At 39.1% G+C, this 20,769-nt stretch overlaps 6 protein-coding genes across 9 annotated transcripts; 4 read left to right on the top strand and 2 right to left on the bottom strand.

Annotated features, from left to right (window-relative positions):
- Positions 1-670: 670 nt before the first annotated feature.
- On the bottom strand, positions 671-7,734 carry Nup160 (nuclear pore complex protein Nup160). 2 transcript variants are annotated; one of them, XM_076828569.1, is made up of 9 exons: positions 7,593-7,734; positions 7,040-7,353; positions 6,823-6,952; positions 6,233-6,759; positions 4,012-6,151; positions 3,225-3,928; positions 2,923-3,156; positions 2,739-2,842; positions 671-1,297 (listed from the first exon to the last, which is right to left on the bottom strand). In XM_076828569.1, exons 1-8 carry the CDS (start codon positions 7,675-7,677, stop codon positions 2,741-2,743), a joined length of 4,236 nt encoding a protein of 1,411 aa, XP_076684684.1. In that variant the 5' UTR covers positions 7,678-7,734; the 3' UTR covers positions 671-1,297; positions 2,739-2,740. The 2 variants fall into 2 exon arrangements, with proteins under 2 accessions (XP_076684684.1, XP_076684685.1); XM_076828570.1 differs by lacking the exon at positions 671-1,297 and adding an exon at positions 2,102-2,229.
- Positions 1,210-2,848, top strand: LOC143377097 (uncharacterized; the record flags this gene model as incomplete). The annotated part of the gene is made up of 3 exons (XM_076828017.1): positions 1,210-1,402; positions 2,185-2,273; positions 2,391-2,848. Coding segments are annotated over 3 exons (396 nt in total), but the record flags the coding sequence as incomplete, so codon positions are not given.
- Positions 7,735-8,022: 288 nt separating the features above from the next.
- Positions 8,023-9,718, top strand: LOC143377388 (solute carrier family 35 member E3-like). Of its 2 annotated transcripts, none has more exons than XM_076828603.1 (5): positions 8,023-8,623; positions 8,706-8,858; positions 8,931-9,013; positions 9,089-9,227; positions 9,301-9,718. In XM_076828603.1, exons 1-5 carry the CDS (start codon positions 8,132-8,134, stop codon positions 9,367-9,369), a joined length of 936 nt encoding a protein of 311 aa, XP_076684718.1. In that variant the 5' UTR covers positions 8,023-8,131; the 3' UTR covers positions 9,370-9,718. The 2 variants fall into 2 exon arrangements, with proteins under 2 accessions (XP_076684718.1, XP_076684719.1); XM_076828604.1 differs by having other exon boundaries at positions 9,286-9,310.
- A 347-nt stretch (positions 9,719-10,065) lies between these two features.
- Pont (RuvB-like helicase pontin) lies at positions 10,066-11,822 on the top strand. Its single transcript, XM_076828596.1, has 3 exons — positions 10,066-10,299; positions 10,364-11,039; positions 11,101-11,822. The coding sequence occupies exons 1-3, from the start codon at positions 10,159-10,161 to the stop codon at positions 11,652-11,654; spliced, it is 1,371 nt and encodes a 456-aa protein (XP_076684711.1). The 5' UTR covers positions 10,066-10,158; the 3' UTR covers positions 11,655-11,822.
- A 392-nt stretch (positions 11,823-12,214) lies between these two features.
- Positions 12,215-16,595, top strand: LOC143377369 (glycine dehydrogenase (decarboxylating), mitochondrial). Its single transcript, XM_076828571.1, has 10 exons — positions 12,215-12,543; positions 12,631-12,709; positions 13,251-13,386; positions 13,447-13,837; positions 13,912-14,432; positions 14,511-14,790; positions 14,866-15,515; positions 15,586-16,049; positions 16,127-16,272; positions 16,343-16,595. The coding sequence occupies exons 1-10, from the start codon at positions 12,340-12,342 to the stop codon at positions 16,451-16,453; spliced, it is 2,982 nt and encodes a 993-aa protein (XP_076684686.1). The 5' UTR covers positions 12,215-12,339; the 3' UTR covers positions 16,454-16,595.
- LOC143377384 (uncharacterized) lies at positions 16,481-20,502 on the bottom strand. 2 transcript variants are annotated; one of them, XM_076828598.1, is made up of 6 exons: positions 20,255-20,502; positions 18,082-18,614; positions 17,942-18,017; positions 17,671-17,856; positions 16,905-17,365; positions 16,481-16,712 (listed from the first exon to the last, which is right to left on the bottom strand). In XM_076828598.1, the coding sequence occupies exons 1-5, from the start codon at positions 20,379-20,381 to the stop codon at positions 16,953-16,955; spliced, it is 1,335 nt and encodes a 444-aa protein (XP_076684713.1). In that variant the 5' UTR covers positions 20,382-20,502; the 3' UTR covers positions 16,481-16,712; positions 16,905-16,952. The 2 variants fall into 2 exon arrangements, with proteins under 2 accessions (XP_076684713.1, XP_076684712.1); XM_076828597.1 differs by having other exon boundaries at positions 18,082-18,620; positions 20,255-20,501.
- Between the last annotated feature and the right edge of the window lie 267 nt (positions 20,503-20,769).

Raw genomic sequence — 20,769 nt, 5'->3', positions numbered from 1 at the left:
CATTATCTGTAAAGAGGATAATTAACCCACGCATATGTTTTGTATATATTACAATATTGATAAGTATTGCATGTTCTTAATAGATTATCGAATCGTTCCTTTGTCGTTGGATTTATTTAAAATTTTTACAACCGCCCTACCAGTGTTTAACAAGATTTTGATTTTGATTTCGCTTCTAATGTTCTGATTACTTATATATACATATTATCCTTTGCTTCTCTTAAGTGTATTACTGTTAGATCCACAATTGGATTTTGTAACTCATTTATCTCAGCTGAAGACGCAATTAATGTTAATGTGGTCTTGTTGCACGAGAGTGGGGTGATGAGTGAACTGGAGCAAGTAAACTTCAGTTGTTCGTACAAAGCGAATACAAGAGGAAAAAGTATAACTAAAGGGAAGCTAAATCATCGACAGTTGAGTTGCTAAATAGCTGGACTTAACATGCAACAATGTTCATGATATGGGGTAAGTGCACTTGGAGTGCTCTGCTGTCTGTATACGTTTATAAGCTAAATAATATTCGTTGCGAAGAATATCTTGTACGTGTTCAATAATGAATTCTTTAGTTTCCGCGATACGTACTACGAGTATGTACAGTGTGGCTAACAATCGTACACCTTATAAACTAATATTGAGTCCCTGCAAGAAGCTCCATTCAACGAGATACTAGAATTTATAAAAATCGGACTATATTGTCAACATTGTTAAATACACTTCCTTACAAATCGTATCAAAACATTTTATTTCGCCTGTGGAGAGATAATTATCGTGGGGTTGATTTATTTCTTAGCAGCTTAACAAATCTATGGAACATGGCAACAAATTAAAAAAAGGAAACAAATGTAATGGACATTGTTAGACGATAAAGGGGGTAAGGTATAAATAATTACAATTATATGTGTCAAGATATTACTGCAGCATGTATCCACGAATAAGTACTCAATAAAACTGAGCGAAAATTAATTCACTAGAAAATTCAACGAACGTAGCTAATAATCCCTTGTCCCCAAATATGTTCTAACACAGTCCGAAGCGTGCGAAACAAAGATCTGTTACTGTTGGCACTTTTAAATCATACTATAAATAAGATGGTTCGCTTATATCCGTGTGCCTGAAATATTTATACTGATAAGAATTATATAAAATCGAGCCTATTTTCTTGGTTAAATTCGTATCAAAAGTTTTGAACACGCAAGAGAATGATGATTAGAAACTGTTACGATAAGTATATACATTGTAGGAGACTGGTTCGTAGGTGGAGTGCAATCTGTAGACACGCAAAGCCTCTTCAATTCTGTAATTATAACCAATAAAAGTATTATAAGAAGGATTCGCGTACCCACTTACGAAGCGTGCAAAACTACTCATTGGCTTAAGGGGGAGTTCCGGTCTAAAAATCGTTTTTGTTTTTATTTCATTTTTCCAATGTTCATCCTTGCAGAAATACATGCTTGAAAGGATTTGTTGAAGTTCGTAAAATTCCCGAAGTTACAGGCATTTAACCGTTCACTCGGCGCTAACGTAAAACTTTAAACGCGTTTCTTTCTCTCGAAATAGTATTCTAAAAATCGGTGGGACCTGTATCTCCAAAAGTTATTATTCGATTCGACTGAAATTTTTATTATTTCGAAGAATATACTTCTGGCTAGGGGGGGGGGGGAGAAAAAATTACGATAAAAATTGAAAATTTATAACTTTTAAAGGCATTGAAAGGACAAAAAAAAATATAGGGAAAAAGTGATTTCAAACTTCAAGTGTCGTTATTTTTAAAAAAATGTCATTTACGTCACTTTTTTGGTTTCCCCCATAGCCAAAAGTATATTCTTCAAAATAAAAAAATTTCAGTCGAATCGGATAATAACTTTTGGAGATACAGGTCCCACCGATTTGGATGAATTGTTTGACGCCTCGACTTTAACGACTCCCCAGTGCCGTGTGCAATGGTTAATTATTAAACAAGAAATATATTTATATAATTTAAGACATCCTTAATACAACGTAAAAAGTCCCATTAAATTATATATAGTAGTTTTCCTTTAATTAATTCCTAAAGATCATCTATTTTTATGGGCTCTAGACCGGAACCTCCCCTTAATTCTACGCTAGCCTTACATAGTCTTACGAAGCTCATTTTTTGTAATATAAGTTTTGTTATCATGAGATGTTATTGATTATCTTTAGATCCCGACATACAGAGACACTATTGGGCTGCACCTTTTCTTCTACCTATCGGAACAATATTCATTCTTGCACTGGTAGTTATTTTAATGGTAACATTTTCCTCTTACAATTAGTTTCTCACAATTTCATGATAAAATATTCAGAAAATATCATTCATCGGAGGCTGTTTACATTCAAATACAAATTTAAATCCACCATAATTTCAGGTTCTATTCAAAAGATGCCCACAAATGGTTGCTGCGATTGTTGTATCGATTCTAGTTATCATTGTTATATTTGCAGCATTGATATCAGTCAATCATGACCCAATTTATGTTTAACTCTTTCTAATGTCATCGATACAAAATACGAAATACAAGATGTAATATTTTGTCTTACCTAGTCTGTTCGAAGGCATCATAGACCAAGACTGATATCAAAACTATCGAATCATGATATATATATATACATAAACATACCGAATTTTTTGTATGAACACAAAACAAAGTATTATTATTATTTTGTCAGTCATGTAATTCTCATAGAATGTCTATTAATATAAGTGTTTTACTTACGGCTAGTGTTTTCTGTTATTCAATTTCAATTCGATCATATCCTTTGATACCCTTACTACTTTCTCTTCGTAATAATTTAACGCTTCTAGTAACTTCTGATAGCCCTAAGATCAATATTCATTTTTTTTCTCATATTCATATCTTATATAGAAAAAAAGAAGTAGTATATAATACGATGTATTACCTCAGAAAAAATTACATTCTCTTTACTAGCTTCTTCTAGCTCGTACAAAAGTACTTCCAATGTATTTAACGGTAACCAGACTGCCGGAGCTATGGATGTCAAGGATGTTACCAGACCAAAATGTTCTTTACCATCGCCCAAGACTGCATTGATATACTCCACTGCTAAATCACTGGCTTCTAATACTCTACCAGTGTTTAACATAAGACGAAGGAGTTCCGCAGCATTACGTCTCTGTAACGTGCGACAAGCTAGTTTAAGTTCACGAAGCGAACATGATTATCGCTTTGAGAATTATTTACCTTGTACGACATTAATAACCATTGAGGTATAAATGCACCTTCCTGAAGTAACTTTCGAGAAACTGCTTTATGTAGTTCGCTGCACCTGTCCTTTTCGTGGTTTAATGTTAGATACTCTAACAATCGCCAAGCAGTATTTGTGATATTTGTATTGGACAGGCCAATGTCGAATATATCATTTTGAATGAGCCAATCCCAAGCATTTGGATCCTCTCTTCGACTTAATCGTATACATTGGGAGGTGAGGCTTTCGAGTACAGAGCTTTTGTTCACTTTGAATTCATCGCATAAATGTAACGCGGTTGTGTACAAACCAATAGTTGATAAAATAAGGATAAGTTCGGATGGACCAGCATGCGCAACAACGTGTAATTCTGAGTTTAGTTTGGCTATTTTTAATCTAGCATCTACCACGTAATATTCTTTCTGAATATCGCTCAGTTCAAGAACCTCGACTTGCTTCTTTATTTTGTAAGGCAACATCTCTTCGTCATCTATTCTTCTGATTGTTTCTAAATCTTGATAATTGAATTCTTCCACAAAGTTTTGATCGATCACAGGTCTAACGATCCATCTGTATTTATCGGATACAAGATGTAACGCGTTAATACATGCTAATAGACATTGAGCTTGTTTCGATACGATCTGCACAGTTTGCGATTCCTGGCTTAAGCGCATAGCTTGCTCGTACATCACAGATGCAGCTGGAAGGAATGATTAAATTGATCGCTATTCATACGTGTATAAAGAATTTGTCAATTATCCGTCTTATAATCTATTAAAATACCTTTTCGCATGTTTCCTTTGTTTATGTGAAAGCTGTACAAGAAATTGTAATAATTATTTTCCATAAGATCTACGCTCCTGGCTCGACCTTCCACTATTCTTTCAAGGTCTTCGTACATGTCGACGTATGGAAATGAAATTAAGTCTATCAACTTTCTCCTTTCGAACAAAGTCACCACTAACTGTCTCAAACAGTCGACTCTACGGGCAGCGTCCGGGTTCGAGTTGAGGCAGTTGTACGCTTTGATGTGGTGACCCAGGTTCAAGTGTTGCGTAAAGACTATAGAATGTAACGTTGGTAAATTGGGATCGTCTTTGTCAGCCATCAGTATAGCTGTCTCGGCCAGCTCTATTATACAATCGGAAGCATTATGCTCTTCGAACAGTTTAATAACCTTTAAATAATACTGAATTAATGAGTTACTCTCGGATAATACATTAGATTCAAGTAAGGCATCGGTTAAGAATTCATCCGTCAGGATTCCCCCAGAGGCTCGTAGAAAATGGTCGCAAGCCTTTTGAGTTTCCCCCATTTCAAGCAACGCCACTGCCAATGTAAATCTCCTCGATGCACTGTTCCATTCGCACCACGTGTTTAAAAGTCTCACGTACTCTTGGACGAGTAAGAATTGGCAGCTGGACAGTAGCCATTCGGGGAAGATGAAGTTTCCAGATCTCGGCCATATAAGTTGTGCGATCAGGGTAACGTGCGTCAACATTCCGTAATGCCACGGTATCAAAGTGGTCGCATCCAAGTTTGTGTGAGCCATCAAATTGTGAGCATGCTTCGCGCCACTACTTTGTATAAACAGCTCCAGCAGCGACAGAGATCGATGCTGTCGAAATCCCACGGTTGCTCTCGAATCAACGAGTTTCAACAAGGCTAGGCGTTGAACACTGGAGTCTAATAAGGCTTGCGAAGGGGTCGGCAATGCTGTGGATTCGCATATCCACGTTACAACATAGTATGCCTGCGTTAATACTACTGTCTTAGGGGCTAATGATGATTTTATGGAATGTAACGACCGCGAATCAAATAATTCAGGTCGTAACAGTATCATCTGCTGCAAAATCAAGAGATTCCTACAAATTGAAAACCTCAACTGTGTTATTTGAGCTACGCTCTTTGACGTTGCTGAGATTCCCAATTGACTGCCAAAAAAGTGATTTATATTGAGTAACATTTTCGAAGCATCGTGGTCCTCGTTAAGTTGCAGCTTATTTGGCTGACCAAGATCGTACGTTAATGCTTCCAACAGCATCGCCATGGCACTGGATATGTCTCTGATGTTTGATAATCTGTGACAACTGGGATGGTGCGTAATGAAATTACTAATTGGTTCTTCCGATTCTAGCATCAGCTTTGACAATAAATCATCGATAATCATGTCCGGACTTTGTAAATGATACAACTCTCTTTTTATCGCTGTTCTGCTCTCCTCGGATAATTGCTCTTCGAGTAATACTAATGCTGACATCAATGTTATCAGGTCTTGACATATATCATCATCTTGTGATAAAACAGGGGTTGTCTTGAATCGAGATATGTAGGACTTTTCGTTGCAGAACATCAAGTATTCCAAAGCTTCCATTGGCCTTAGAAGCGAGAACGATGACTTTTTAAGTAGAACCACTCCATAAACGCTCGGCAGTAACAGCAATCCCACGGGCCTGGTACTGTTAGCATGATACTGTATGACGCAAGAATAGAATTTCGACCAGCAACGATTGGCAATCTCCAAATAATCTTCGTCCATCAGTTCGTAATCCATAACTTCAGCTTGTATTTCTGCTTCCACCGCACTGCATACGCGTTCCTTCAACTCTGCGATAGAAAGAACTTTGTTTTTCGTGCACTTGGATTTTCTGTAAATGTTCAATGCCTTTGTGATATCGGTCAAGGAAAATTGCCCAGCGTGAAAAATGTAATTGATGTATGCTTGTCTCGGATCGATGTCAGGATCGCTGAGAATGTAATCTCTGTCTGGCATTTGCTCCAGAATTGTAGTTTCCCATTCGGAGTTCACTCGTATTCCACTGAGCGATAACTGTGCATGCGTTACTTCTACGGTATCCATGTCAGTCGTCCTCCATACTGCCCACAACCGAGTAGTTGTGAACGAGTAATCGACCAAGTGTTGCTGCAAGTAGGTATCGTTCCGTTACATTTATGGGAAAAAGATAAAAGGATTCACGAACGAATAGTTGCAAAGGATACTTACATCTTGCGCAAATCTCGTACACAACCTAACGAATTTGAATATGCCATTATCTTGAACCGGTTTTAAAATACTAAATTCGCATCTGGTACTGAATTTTAAAAAAGTTCCCAAGTATAATTCATTATCGGGACCTAATGCCTTTCTCAACATGTGACCCTGCGCCCCCTGCGAGGCGACGCGATTGTCGATCGCTGCATCGGTCACTGCTACGCACTGAGTTTTATTACAGGACCACATACGGACGTTCCCCTCGCGACACAAAGCGAACAGATATGTATCGTTTCCACAGCTATGTATTATTAAGGACATAGCCACGTAGGCTTCGGAGGTTCGGCCTCTGAAAGCAGTTGCTATGCCGCTGAGAAATCTTGGCACAATGGAATCCTGCTTCAACTCGCTAGTGTGCACTAGACCAGTTTTAATATCTAGCCTTAAGAGAAGTATAGTGCCAGAATTATAAGCCAGAGCGAATAGCGCTTCCTGCGGTTGTATAAACCAGGATGCGGCTGCGTGAGGCACTGGAGAGTCTGTAGAAGGACAGATATTTTCAACATGTAAAAAAAATTACACCTAATTTATTGTTCGCTCACTTGTAGTTCCTGCACTTGTGATAACATGGAACATATGAGGATCCTCCTTTGTTTTCTTCGCATTTTGTGCTGTTGCTTCGCTAAATATTGACTGTACACCCAGATCCTTATATGTGCTTAACGAATGTTCCTATAAAACATATTACTCCATCGTTTTAATGACTTAACCCATAACATACATGTTCTCACTGGACATCTTGAAAGACTGGCTACTTACATTCTTATGAATTCTTTCGGGGTGAGGGAACGATAGCTTATGAACAGTAGATACAGTTACTATCAATATGATAACAGAATTGACAGTTTCATGTATCGAAATACCATCCAGAATCGGTGTGTCCGTAAACTTGTACCTAACTCTACAATTAATCAAATTAATGTCCAAACTGTGCTCCACCAATTCCAGCACGTCGTGAGAGATTCGCCAATAAATAAAACGATTGCGAGTGAAGTACTTTGAGCAATCTCTGTACGAATAACCACCGGCTCTCTCCGGGACTTTTATATCTTGCAAGGTACTTTGACTTCCTCCTACAAAACATCACACAATATTACACACTACAAACTGCTTCCACTTGCACCAAATCAGACACATAAAGTGAGGTTAGAAACATGATGAAGAAAGTAAGAAAGAAAGTGAAGAAAGTCATGTACATTCGCAAGATTGAAACACGCTCTTCGTTATAATATAGAAGAAGAATTTTATCTAACATCCCTTTTAACAACAGTTTCATTTATCCGGCTAGTCGGAAGAGGTTAGGTTTGCTCACCCGTGTTCAACGTGATTTCGTTCCATTCCTCTGGCACTGTTTGGTCAGGCACGACTTCCCGATATCCCAAGGGAAATTCTTCCATGTTCCACTTTGTTTCTAGACGAACACTTTGTTAATTTAACTTTTAAATCACATCACAATGCCGCTAGAAATTTTAGCGGGCACCGAACGTTGGTGTCACCGGTCACGCTTCGCCTTCGCTGCCTTCGCGTTTTGGCGCCCTCGGCCGTTATCAAAGTAACCTTACCCAGTGGTCCGTCGGTATAGGTTAGGTTTCAGAAAAATGATAACGCATCTTCCGAGAAACACACTTGAATCAATGATTACGAAAGATAAATATAAATGAATGAAATTTTATCGAAGTAGACGTAATTTTTTTCCTATTGATTCGTATTTGACAGCGTAAAGACTGAGATGCACACGCACCGGTTGTCCACGCAGAACGTAACCTCAAACATAGCTTGTTCACGAAATAAGTAAATAGTACTTATACTTAATCATATAAAACAGTAATAAGAACTAGTGAAAGGAAAGGCATGAATAAGAAACTTGTTACTGCATTTTATTTGATATTGAACATTCTGTTTTCTATTGTAATTGTATTGTTGAATAAATGGCTCTACGTTCATATCGGCTTTCCAAACGTTACGCTGTCTATGATACATTTCATCGTCACGTTTCTTGGCTTAATAATCTGCCAGAAGTTTGACGTCTTTTGTATAAAGGACATCGCGATTAAGGAAATGCTCCTGATCGCCATGACGTTCTGCGGATTCGTTGTACTCACAAATTTGAGTCTCGCGCACAACACCGTCGGGACTTATCAAGTTGCTAAGATGCTCACGACGCCTTGCGTGATAATAATGCAGATGATATTTTATAAGAAACACTTTGGTGTGCTTGTTAAGTTAACGTTGATTCCTATTATATTAGGCGCAATAATTAACTTTTACTATGACATCAAGTTCAATGTTATTGGAACAATGTATGCAACAATGGGGGTGTTTGTAACATCTTTATACCAAGTGGTAGGGCGTTTGTCTTTATCCTTTGAGAAGCTATAAAGTTGAACTAAAGTTTTAAATCAGATACAATATTGTATTTTTATAGATGGTAAATATAAAGCAGAGAGAATTTCAATTAGATCCGATGCAACTGTTGTATTATCAGGCACCGCTGTCTGCGATCATGTTATTATTCATTGTGCCATTTTTAGAACCCGTGGATCAAACATTTACAAGGAGTTGGTCGCTGATAGACATAGTATGTTACTCTATAAAAGTATTGTAAAATAGGTAATCTAAATAATCACACCCATTACAATTTTATCTTCAGATTATGGTTGCGCTGTCAGGAATGGTAGCGTTCTTCGTCAATTTAACTTCCTATTGGATAATAGGAAAAACATCTCCACTAACGTATCCTTTCTTACTGTTTCATAGAAGAGAAAGTTTATAGGAATCTTATTGTTCCTTATAACGCATAACAATCAGCTATAATATGGTTGGACATTCCAAGTTCTGTTTGCTGCTTTTAGGTGGATCGTTGATTTTTAACGAAACATTAGCCATAAACCAAGTAATTGGTATAACATTGACATTAGCCGGAATTATTTTATACGTACATGTTAAAGTGAGTACGCTCGACTCGTGCGATACTTTACAGAATAAAAAGAATTTCTCATGACCAGTAATGTCTGTTTCAGATGAGAGACACGAAAATCGTAGTAGCAGATTACAAAGAGAAAGAAAGGAAGCCACTGCGTAAAGTGTAATTTTTTATAATAAACTTGTATAAATCATAAAAGAAAGATTGATTAATGTTGTTACTTGATTTCACTTGACTTCTTCAACATATTAAAGACCTATTTTTAGTTAGAGAATTTTCTTGATACAGGCAGGTACTATCCTCGATGTATTTCAAAAGAAAATTGGGCAAAAGGTGGGTCATCGTCACACCTAGGGCTAAGGGAGGATTGATTCGAGCTCCGTTCAAATTAATGTAAACGTTCAAATCATATAGCGTTGCTCAAATATTTTCCCAGGTGCTTCGGACCCGTGATTACACTCGCTCAAATGTCCTTATATACTAACTGACAATGGCCCCGATCACTTTCGAGAAAATCATAAATATATGAGACATCTGTAGTCGAAGAAGCGTATCAAAATTCCCGCGAATTTTCTAAGGGTTAATGATAACATCTTTTTGCAAAACTGTAGCACATCCCCTGAGTTTATGCTTTATAAAATATTTTCCACAATGTATTAATCACGTTTTCCATCGCGTGTCCAGAAATCGACTTCTGACATATATCATTTGCTGTTGTATTTACATTGATTAATCAAAGGGTAGCAAGCTTTAGGGTTGCAGGAATAGGGTTCGCATTTTCGCGGGAATTTCAAATTTGAATTGGACGAATCGAACTCGTTCCCTGCGCGTCTGCACGCGCGTTTACGTTTCTACGGCAATCGGTGTAGGAATGGTAGGGGTGGAAGTTGTATCAACCAAACAGGTATCTGTACAACGTGTTTTAAGAGGCGACGTTTCGTTTTAATTAAAAAGAATGAAGATTGAAGAAGTAAAGAGTACTGCTAAGACTCAACGAATTTCGGCTCATACACATATAAAGGGTCTGGGGCTTGACGAAAATGGGACGGCAATGCAGACCGCAGCTGGCCTTGTCGGCCAAGAGATGGCTCGAGAGGTTAGGATTCTCATTATTCTTTATAGGCTGTTTCGGAGCGTATAAAATGAATAAATGTTTTCAGGCCGCTGGGATTGTGGTGGATATGATTAAGTCTAAGAAGATGGCTGGCCGAGCGGTGCTATTAGCTGGCCCACCGGGTACAGGAAAAACTGCCATAGCCCTCGCTATCGCTCAGGAATTGGGAAACAAAGTACCATTCTGTCCAATGGTAGGCTCGGAAGTTTATAGTTCCGAGATAAAAAAGACGGAAGTCCTTATGGAGAATTTTAGACGAGCCATCGGTCTCAGAATCAAGGAGACCAAGGAAGTGTACGAAGGCGAGGTTACGGAATTGACTCCCATCGAAACAGAGAATCCAATGGGCGGGTATGGGAAAACAGTATCTCACGTGGTTATCGGGCTGAAGACTGCTAAGGGTACGAAGCAGTTGAAGCTGGATCCGTCCATATACGAGTCGTTGCAGAAAGAGAAGGTGGAGACGGGAGATGTAATTTACATCGAGGCGAACAGTGGCGCTGTGAAGAGACAGGGCAGAAGTGATAATTTTGCTACAGAATTTGATCTGGAAGCAGAGGAATATGTTCCACTACCCAAAGGCGATGTACATAAAAAGAAAGAAGTTATTCAGGATGTGACGTTACACGATCTAGATGTTGCCAATGCGAAACCACAGGGAGGACAGGATATCATGTCAATGATGGGACAGTTAATGAAGCCTAAGAAAACAGAAATTACAGGTAACCCTGTCCGAGTAAAAAATTCCTTTGAAAGATTTTTAATGTAAATTGTTTGTTGCAGATAAGTTGCGCAAGGAGATAAATAAGGTAGTGAATAAGTACATAGACCAAGGAATCGCAGAATTAGTACCAGGGGTTCTGTTCATAGACGAGGTGCACATGTTAGATATAGAAACATTCACCTATCTCCATCGAGCGCTAGAAAGCGCCATTGCTCCTATAGTTATTTTCGCTACGAACCGAGGGCGTTGCGTGATTAGGGGAACAGAGGATATTATATCTCCGCATGGAATACCTCTTGACCTCTTGGACAGGTTACTTATTATAAGGACACTACCATACTCCAGAGCAGAAATCGAACAAATTGTTAAATTGAGGGCCATTACGGAAGGATTGCAAGTCGAAGATGAAGCTTTGTCCAACCTTGGTGAACTAGGTACTAAGACAACGCTCAGATACGTGGTGCAGCTTTTAACTCCTGCTGCATTAACTGCCAAAGTAAACGAGAGAACAGCTATTAAGAAAGAAGATATCGAGGAAGTTGGATCTCTTTTCTTGGATGCAAAGTCCTCTGCTAAAATTCTTACGCAAAATAAAGATAAATATATGAAGTAAATTATGCTCGATCGATTGTTAATTAGCAAGGTGTCTATCAATCCCCCTGCAACATAGTTTAAGTATCAAAGTGTTTAATGTAAAGTTTCATAATTTCTTTATAAAAAATTTATTTATACGCTCCCAGCTGGTTTAATTACATTAGTCTAAATAAAATATCAACCATAAGCTTTGGTTTTCAATCTGATTCTTACAATTAGTGGAATCTTATTTGTTTCGATGAGTGAAACAATATTTAATGTTTCAATTGTTCAATTACTTTTTCCCATATTCCAAAACAAGATGTATCGCAATATTAATAAATATGTAGAATCTCCTATCAATATTGAAAATTCAAAGGTACTCTAAGCCTGTTTATCCCTTGATAATATTCTCCCATCGTATTCAATATCTTCTATTACTTCAAGATGATGCACGTACTTACGAAGATAATTTCCCAATATTGTCTAAGATATTTTATAACATAGGGTTACAAAAGTTCAAGCAGTAATCAGAAGTTGCGACATCACTGAACGATAGATAGGTCTGGGGTATAAAATGTTCCTCTACTTGAGCATGCTACTTAGTTTTCAGACCTCCATGTGATTATAGTGTTTAATTCTAATATTAAGAGTATAGATTTGTTTCTATCATACTATTTCTTTATAAATCTTATCCCCACGTTACATTGAGCTTGTAATTCACCATGCTACGTATTCTGGACATTGCAAAGTCTTCGAGATTGTTAAGTAAAAATAGTGTGATTCAACAGGCGCGAGGATTAACGTCGAGAGAGAGAGAGAGAGAGCGTATCGAGAAGCTTTTACCGCAAAAAGATGAGTTTCAAATTAGGCATATTGGACCACGAGAGTACGAACAATTAGAAATGTTGAAGACCGTTGGATTTGAGGTAGCATTTTCTTATTTAACTTATTTAAACATAAGGACTATAAACCGAATGAGCTTTCGTACAATGACAGCATTCGCGATATTATAGAGTCTGGAAGAATTAACAAATGCAGCCGTTCCAGCTAAAATTCTTTATAAAGAAGAATTGAAGATTGAGCAACCAGTTAGTAAGTAAAATTATAATGTGTTTATAAAACATTTATGTACATGAATGGAATTGTTAGTAATAATGCGTTCAAACTATTGAAGAAAGATAGGACTGTGCACAGAAACGTGCCAAGTCACGAGACTTTTGATAAGAAACACGTGAGTGTCGATAACCCGTTGATACCGAAACAAACGTTTTGAAAGAAAAACATTCTCAAAATATTCTCTCACTACAATTCTTTTGTTCATTAGATGTCTTAAATCTTGTTGTATAACTCTTTTTTCTTTTCTCTCTTTTTTTTTAATAAGAACACACGAGACTTCTGCATACGGCGTATAAACAAGATGACCTTTTACACACGAACCTCTTGTTAGTCTTGTTATACATAAGTCATAAAGTGTATCTTGGATCAGAGGTCATTCTCGTGCATTCAGATTAGTAGTCACGTGATTTTCTTAACTGGAATGTTAATCTCACACAACTGTTTACGAATCAAGTTACTTCCTTTCATATAGCGTTATTGATTGCACATTCTACATGAAACGATGATTCTATTTCAGCTGAATATGAATTACTGAACAGGATCATCAAGATTTCTGAGAAGAATGATGTGTGGCGTTCGTATATTGGTATGGGGTACCACAACTGCTGCGTTCCTCATACCATCATGAGAAACATATTCGAAAATCCAGGATGGTAAGTGATTTTGAAGCGCGTGTTAACGTGGTCGAAGTGATTCTTGGAATTTGATCGTAGGACAACGCAATACACACCCTACCAGCCAGAGATTTCACAGGGCAGACTCGAAGGTCTATTAAATTATCAGACAATGATATGCGACTTGACTGGAATGGAAGTAGCGAATGCCTCCCTCCTAGATGAAGGCACAGCAGCAGCGGAAGCCCTAGGTCTTGCTTACAGGAGCACTAAGAGGAAAAGATTGTTCGTTTCTAACAAAGTTCATCCTCAAACGATAAGCGTGATTGCTACTCGCGCCACTTCTCTGGGCTTAGCTCTTGAAATTGGAGATGTTTTCCAAGTTGACACCAGCGCAAAGGACATTGCTGGAATTCTGGTACAATATCCAGACACAACTGGGTCTATCTACGCGTTTGCGGATGTTGCGAAGAGGGCACATGCAGACGGCGTACGTACTAGTTTGGAATTCTTAAACAAAGAAAATTATGGAGATTAGTGTGTAACTAATATCTTCCTTTACAGACACTTATCTGCGCTGCTACTGATTTGTTAGCACTAGCTATACTCGAACCTCCGAGTGAATTTGGAGCTGATATATGCGTCGGTACAAGCCAACGTTTCGGCGTACCCTTAGGCTACGGAGGTCCTCACGCAGGATTCTTTGCCTGTCGACAAAAACTAGTACGCCTCATGCCTGGCAGAATGATTGGCGTTACCAAGGATTCAAGCGGGCAGGATGCGTATCGATTAGCCCTTCAGACTCGCGAACAGCACATCAGAAGGGACAAAGCTACTAGTAATATTTGCACCGCGCAAGCATTGCTGGCTAACATGTCTGCGATGTACGCGGTGTACCATGGGCCTGAGGGAATAAAGAGTATAGCAAACAGGGTGCATGACTTGACAGTGACTCTTGCAAGAGGCTTGGAAAAGGCAGGCAATATAGTAGATAACGAATACTTTTTTGACACTATAAAAGTATTGCCTAAGACTTCCATAACGGCTATAAAGGAAAAAGCGACTGCATTTAAGATAAACTTTAGGTAATTGATCGATGGATATTCGAGAATGTTTCTTTTTTTTATAGTAATTTGATGAAACACAGGAATCGACTTATTTAGGTACTACGAGGATGCAGTTGGAATATCACTGGACGAGACTACTACGGTGCAAGATGTGAACGATATCTACGAGATATTTTCAGCGGACGCAACAGTCGAAGATGCATGTCAGGATGAATCTTGTATGAGCAGAAGTGTAAATAAATCAGAGTTTGCTCGCACCATACCGTACCTGCAACATCCTGTGTTCAACAGCCATCATTCGGAAACAAGGATAGTTCGATACATGAAGTCCTTGGAAAACAAAGATGTGTCTCTCGTACACAGTATGATACCATTGGTAAATTAATTGCTTGAAATATGTCAACATTAATTCCCATGAACCGCACGATTACATTTGCGATTATGATAACAGGGATCCTGTACAATGAAACTGAATTCCACCACTGAGATGATGCCTTGCAGTCTGCGAGGGCTCACAGACGTACATCCATTTGTTCCTATCGAGCAAGCCAGAGGATATCAACAACTATTCGCAGAACTCGAGCAGGATCTCTGCGCTATAACTGGCTACGACAGCATAAGCTTTCAACCGAACAGCGGCGCTCAAGGAGAATATGCTGGCCTAAGAGCCATACAATGTTACCACGAGTCGAATGGGGACAAGCATCGACAAGTATGCCTGATTCCCATCTCTGCTCATGGTACGAACCCTGCGTCCGCTCAGATGGCTGGTATGCAAGTGAAGCCTATCTTGGTACAAAAAGATGGTTCGGTGGATATTTCACATCTAACGGAAATGATAGATAAATACCGAGAAACGCTCTCTTGTCTGATGATAACGTATCCGTCGACGAATGGTGTGTTCGAGGAGACGATTGGCGATATTTGCTGCATGGTTCACGAAGCTGGGGGTCAGGTATACTTAGACGGAGCTAACATGAATGCTCAGGTTGGATTGTGCCGGCCGGGTGATTATGGCAGCGACGTTTCACACTTGAACCTGCATAAAACGTTTTGCATACCTCACGGTGGTGGTGGGCCTGGAATGGGACCTATCGGAGTGTAAGTACCGTTAGTCAGAGATTTTAATGTTACATGAGTAAAAATAACAAATAACATATTTTGTTTATAGTAAACGTCACCTTACGCCTTTCCTACCGACTCACCCTGTAATCAACTGCACGGGCAACGGTAATGACAATTTAAAACACTCTGGTGCAGTGTCAGCTGCTCCATTCGGATCGTCAGCTATTTTGCCGATTTCATGGGCCTACATTAAGATGATGGGTCCGAAGGGATTGAGGAAAGCGACGCAAGTGGCTATTCTCAATGCTAATTACATGAGTAAAAGACTGGAAAAGTATTACAAGACTCTGTACAAAGGAAAAACTGATTTAGTAGCTCACGAATTCATTTTGGATGTAAGGGACTTTAAGAGAACTGCAAGCATCGAAGCTGCAGATATTGCAAAAAGGTTAATGGATTATGGTTTTCATGCTCCGACGATGAGCTGGCCTGTGGCAGGCACATTAATGATCGAACCAACCGAGTCGGAAGACAAGGGAGAGTTGGATAGGTTTTGCAATGCTCTTATCTGTAAGATGCTTTCTACTTCATACTAGTACTCTCTTTGAAACAGTAATCGATAAGGATTTACAGGATTTGGTTTTCAGCCATAAGGAAAGAAATTAGTGATATTGAATGTGGAAAGTTAGACAATGCAAAGAATCCATTGAAAATGGCACCACACACTCAAGAACAAGTGATATCTAGTGCATGGGATCGACCTTATTCGAGGGAATTAGCAGCATTCCCAGCTGTAAGTATTTAATCGTATCTATATAAAAGTGTAGGAGCAATTAAACTATACTGATTTGCATAAATTTTAGCCATTCGTAAAAGGTGGTAAGAAAATTTGGCCAAGTGTCGGAAGAATAGATGACACATATGGAGATAAAAATCTGTTCTGCACGTGTCCCCCAATTTTACCGGAGCAATAAGCGTTCTTAATTAATTTTACTGTACAGTTAGCGGTAATAGAACTATTTAAATATTTATTGTAACTTTTGTACAAACATATTATTTATATAAAACGTTATTTCATTTATAAGCGGATAAAATATAACAAAGATTTGACTGTAATGCTTAGAATTTCTCTTTCAGCGAACAGAAGGTATACCCTACCCTTATTCTTTATCCACTCGACTTAATGGCTATACGTGTCTATTCGATAGATAGATGCATGTATTTACAGCAGGGCTCTCCAAGGTCGCTCACGCGTGAGCTTGGGGTTCTCCCACTCTCGTCCGCGTTGTCAGGGGTACCGCGATACCTTTGTAGCGTCGCGCGGCCTCCTTGACAACGGAAGGCACGCTGCACCAAAGAAAGATTGGAAGGGGAAGCAGGCGCGAGAGGGGCCCCTACACTAGAGAGCCCTGATTTACAGTATACAATTATTACGAGTGAGCTTCTCGATATTTTATAGTTTTATACAATATATTACAAACCAGGCATAAGGTATGCAATATTGTCCAGCATTTGCGAGAGTGTCTCGTGTTTCGCTCCATTAGTTTCCGGCACCTGCTGGGTTAGGCAGATTAAGGGACCCAGTGCGCAAAGTAAAGAGTCCAACAAGACAGATAAACTGCCAGAAACTGCTATTTGCCCGTCGTGTTCTTTCAACCGTTCACCAATGATGGTTAAACTCTCACCGAGAAGCTTCAGATGAGCTGCCACATCGATCGGTTGCGTTCCAACTACCTTGTACATTCCAGTGCCTATCATTGGTTCGTTGACCAAATCTTTCCCGGTTCCTTTGGATGGTGGTGACACGGGAACGTGTCCTACAACGGAGGGCAGACCTAGTTGAATAGTTTTTTTGGAGGTAGCAGGCTTGTGCTCTTTCCCATTACCTGCAATGCCAGAAGAAAAAGAAAGGAAACATGAATGGCTACATCATCCGTCGTGCTGTTCAGCTCTGTCTAATTCTAAACGAGACACATGCATACAAAACAAATGAGAATGAAACATCTACTATAGAATGTTTAGGCACAAAAACTATACAAGTATATGTATATGGTCTGGTAAAGTCGTGTTTAATACGCGTGCACGAGAAGCAAATCAGGATGAACAAACGGAACTACCATGTAACTTTAGTGACACACTCATAATAATCATGTATATTGTATATTGTATACTTTACAACCAACAAACCCACCAATTTTATTAATGAATTTTTTTCGCGACGCAGGCGGCGGCATTTTCCAAACAGGCTCATCTTTACTCGCTGGTAAAGAATGAGGCTTCGCTGCCAAGCGTTTGGCGCGTCTGCGCCAATTATACTTTTCCAGATTCGGTACTGTAGCCCACAGTTCTCCTAACCGTTTAGAAATTGCTGCAAAATCTACAAAAAGCAACGTTTCACGAATAACATTAGCATCGTTCCCCAGTTCGATCCTATTATGGAGAAACGAGGGAAGCTTATATACCCATGTAAGGACATTGCTCTAGTAATTCTTGTCTAATTTCTTTAGCCCACAACATGTAAGCGGTAAATCTGGTCTTCTGAAAACATGATTCAACTGTAAGATAATAACTTTCTCCCTTAATAACTTTCATTCGTACATACCCCTTTGTCTTTTCGCTGTGCCTTCATTCTACCTATTATTTTCCCATCTTTAATAATTAGCTTTTTCTTACACTTCTCAAGCATGTACAAACTATTCGCTTGCGAAGGCGTTTCTTGGCCGGGAGGTTCGAGTTTCCTGAATCCTGCTTCTCTATCGTCTATCATAAGAGGATCTACGTCGTCGTCGCTTCCAGAGTCCATACTATATCTCTCATCCTCGTTCAGCCCAGAGGGATCGTCCGACTCCGATCCCGAGGACTCTTCTTCGTTATCCGACAATGCCTCCACTTTAATCCTTTGTTGTCCAGAGGTAGAATTAGAATTTTTCCTCTGTCGCCCGCCGCTTCCATGTTGCATCGACTGATTCGGCGATACATGTTGGGATTCGTATCTGTCCAACAACTGCTGAGTTTGTAATTGCTGAGCTTTCTGTCGTTTCAGCTTATTATCCGTAAAATCGTCCGGTGATTCGAAGTCAACGAGCTTGGAGGATTTCTTTCTGACACGGCCACTGCGGGAGATACCCGTGACCTCTAGATCTGAAAGATAAAGCGGACTGCACCTTGCCAAGAAAGAGAAAGGGTCCGAAATACTTTGTAACAGCTAACTAGCACTCTCACACCTCGGAGATTCAAATATCATAAACGTCTACGCATGGTGACAAACATACTTAAATCCGGACACAGTTCGCTGTGTAATTCATATAAGAATAATCAGTCATCAGATCTCGTGGACGCGTATTATTTGCCATACAGAAGTGTTCTATATACAAATTACAGACAAAACGTACCCTGTATGTGGTGTACATACAACGAAGTAAGAGTAAGGAGACTTATCTCTATATCTCAGACAGAAAAAAAGTGGTCATGAAATATGTTCCGTTCAGCGGGATGGTCGCCAAATGGAATAACTTGGACTTTGTTGTCGCCATCTTGAATATTCGTCTCATAATAAATGTTACCTGCAGTGCGTTCTGTTCAGCTCTGATACGAATTGTAAAACAAGTGTTTAATGTTTTGCTTGTAGTTTTTATAATAAATTTTAAAGTGCTCAGAGAACTTTTAAAGAGTCCAGTGTTCTTCTCTCTGTGATATATTTAATTATATTAACTTTAATTAATGTAAACATAGTTGTTACTATAGAATTTATTTCTTTTAAATTTAATTATATATATATATATATATATATATATATATATATACACACGATTTCTTTTACTTATATAATGATTATTTTACTCATACTGTAGGTTATGAATTTTTTCTTTTAAAAAATTATAACATGACTTTCCTTTCAATTTTTCATATTCACAGGTCCTACTGTAACCACGTAATAGTAGTATTTATTGCACTATCCGTACATTATTTTATGTTTTTCGGATATGTGTATATGTACTTCTCCTGTAACGTAACCATGTATTTCTAACCTTTTTGTCTCATCTGTCATTTACAATTTCACGATGGCGACGACAAAGTCCAAGTTATTCCATTTGGCGAACATCTCGCTGAACGGAACAGTTTTTCTGATCACTTTCAATCTAGGCAGATGAGTCTCCTTACTTTGAACTTCGTGGTACATATTAATAAACATACAGCATACCAGGAGGACGAAACAGGAGAACGATTCAGTGTTCGGAGGGAGTTGGCTCCAATGATGGAGGAGGAAACACCAAAAGGAGTGGTGATTATGTTTGCGTGACTAACACAGGCGCAGTTCAAGCACCCATATCACCGCTCCTGTAGGTGTTTCTTCCTCCATCATTGGAGCCGACTCCCTCCGAACACTGCAACGATCGGACATACTACGATCGATTCGAATTTATTCTAAATGACATTCTTCTTAATTGCATCGTTTTCCTCATTATCGGGACCAGCTCGTTCCCTTGACACTTAGTGCTTGCGTAATTAATAATTATTCATCGAACGTGGAAACCTCGAATGGATCGTATATCGTACACGCGGTACACGCCGTTAGTACGACGGTCCTCCGTCCTCTGCTACGAACAGAAGCGCTAGTAACCAAAAACGGAGCACGGGCTAATGTATCGCAAGGAAAATTGATAAATTGTCTACAAACGCGCGCAAATCATGCGTAATACTGCAAGCAGATACGAGCAATACAAGCAACTGATCTACCAAATCTATCCCCCGTACGAAATGAATGCCGATCTCACCGTCATTCTTCTGACGTTTCGGTGTCACGAACATATCCATAGCGTCGCTCTGTTGCTCCGTGACCGTGAGCTTCTTGCGCCGCGGCGTCTTCTCAGATTTCGCGGGCTTATGAACATTGGTCTGCATCACGGAACGCCCACTTATTCCAAAATTATCCGCATCTGTGGATTTTTGCCCGCCTTTTTCCCCGCCAACAAACTTCACCGTTCGAACCTCTTTTTATTTCTATCGACGTTTTTAAAAACAACTGCTACGAAGAAATACCATAGACATATATAGACGGAGTAGAAGCTGGGACTATCGGCGAGGGGAAGGTCACTGATCTCTATATGAAAATCCCGGCGCCATTTTAATCGGAGGAAGATTCTCACTTTACAGCGGTAAATTTGAACGATAATAAAGGGAGACATACGTACCGAATGAGTGTATGTATGAAAGTTGGAAATTATTATTTTAAATAAAAGATGTAATAAAAAATAAACGTACATAAAACAAAAGGAAATGTATAGATGGC

This window comes from Andrena cerasifolii, chromosome 15, assembly GCF_050908995.1.
Source record: "Andrena cerasifolii isolate SP2316 chromosome 15, iyAndCera1_principal, whole genome shotgun sequence".
Lineage (NCBI taxonomy): Eukaryota > Metazoa > Arthropoda > Insecta > Hymenoptera > Andrenidae > Andrena > Andrena cerasifolii.
Note: the sequence above shows the minus strand (reverse complement) of the source record. Positions and strands in the feature narration are given on the sequence as shown.

Coding starts and splice junctions, on each gene's coding strand:
- Nup160 (XM_076828569.1), bottom strand. CDS start 7,677: ATGGAAGAATTTCCCTTGGGATATCGGGAAGTCGTGCCTGACCAAACA. Junction 7,354..7,592: donor CGAAATCACGTTGAACACGG/GTGAGCAAACCT, acceptor GATGTTTTGTAG/GAGGAAGTCAAAGTACCTTG. Junction 2,843..2,922: donor AGAATGTAATTTTTTCTGAG/GTAATACATCGT, acceptor TATTGATCTTAG/GGCTATCAGAAGTTACTAGA.
- LOC143377388 (XM_076828603.1), top strand. CDS start 8,132: ATGAATAAGAAACTTGTTACTGCATTTTATTTGATATTGAACATTCTG. Junction 8,624..8,705: donor TAACATCTTTATACCAAGTG/GTAGGGCGTTTG, acceptor GTATTTTTATAG/ATGGTAAATATAAAGCAGAG. Junction 8,859..8,930: donor GTTGGTCGCTGATAGACATA/GTATGTTACTCT, acceptor TTTTATCTTCAG/ATTATGGTTGCGCTGTCAGG.
- Pont (XM_076828596.1), top strand. CDS start 10,159: ATGAAGATTGAAGAAGTAAAGAGTACTGCTAAGACTCAACGAATTTCG. Junction 10,300..10,363: donor GCCAAGAGATGGCTCGAGAG/GTTAGGATTCTC, acceptor AAATGTTTTCAG/GCCGCTGGGATTGTGGTGGA. Junction 11,040..11,100: donor TAAGAAAACAGAAATTACAG/GTAACCCTGTCC, acceptor TGTTTGTTGCAG/ATAAGTTGCGCAAGGAGATA.
- LOC143377369 (XM_076828571.1), top strand. CDS start 12,340: ATGCTACGTATTCTGGACATTGCAAAGTCTTCGAGATTGTTAAGTAAA. Junction 12,544..12,630: donor TGAAGACCGTTGGATTTGAG/GTAGCATTTTCT, acceptor GCGATATTATAG/AGTCTGGAAGAATTAACAAA. Junction 13,838..13,911: donor AGAGGGCACATGCAGACGGC/GTACGTACTAGT, acceptor CTTCCTTTACAG/ACACTTATCTGCGCTGCTAC.
- LOC143377384 (XM_076828597.1), bottom strand. CDS start 20,381: ATGCAGACCAATGTTCATAAGCCCGCGAAATCTGAGAAGACGCCGCGG. Junction 18,621..20,254: donor GAAACGTCAGAAGAATGACG/GTGAGATCGGCA, acceptor TTTATCTTTCAG/ATCTAGAGGTCACGGGTATC. Junction 17,857..17,941: donor AGAGCAATGTCCTTACATGG/GTATATAAGCTT, acceptor TGCTTTTTGTAG/ATTTTGCAGCAATTTCTAAA.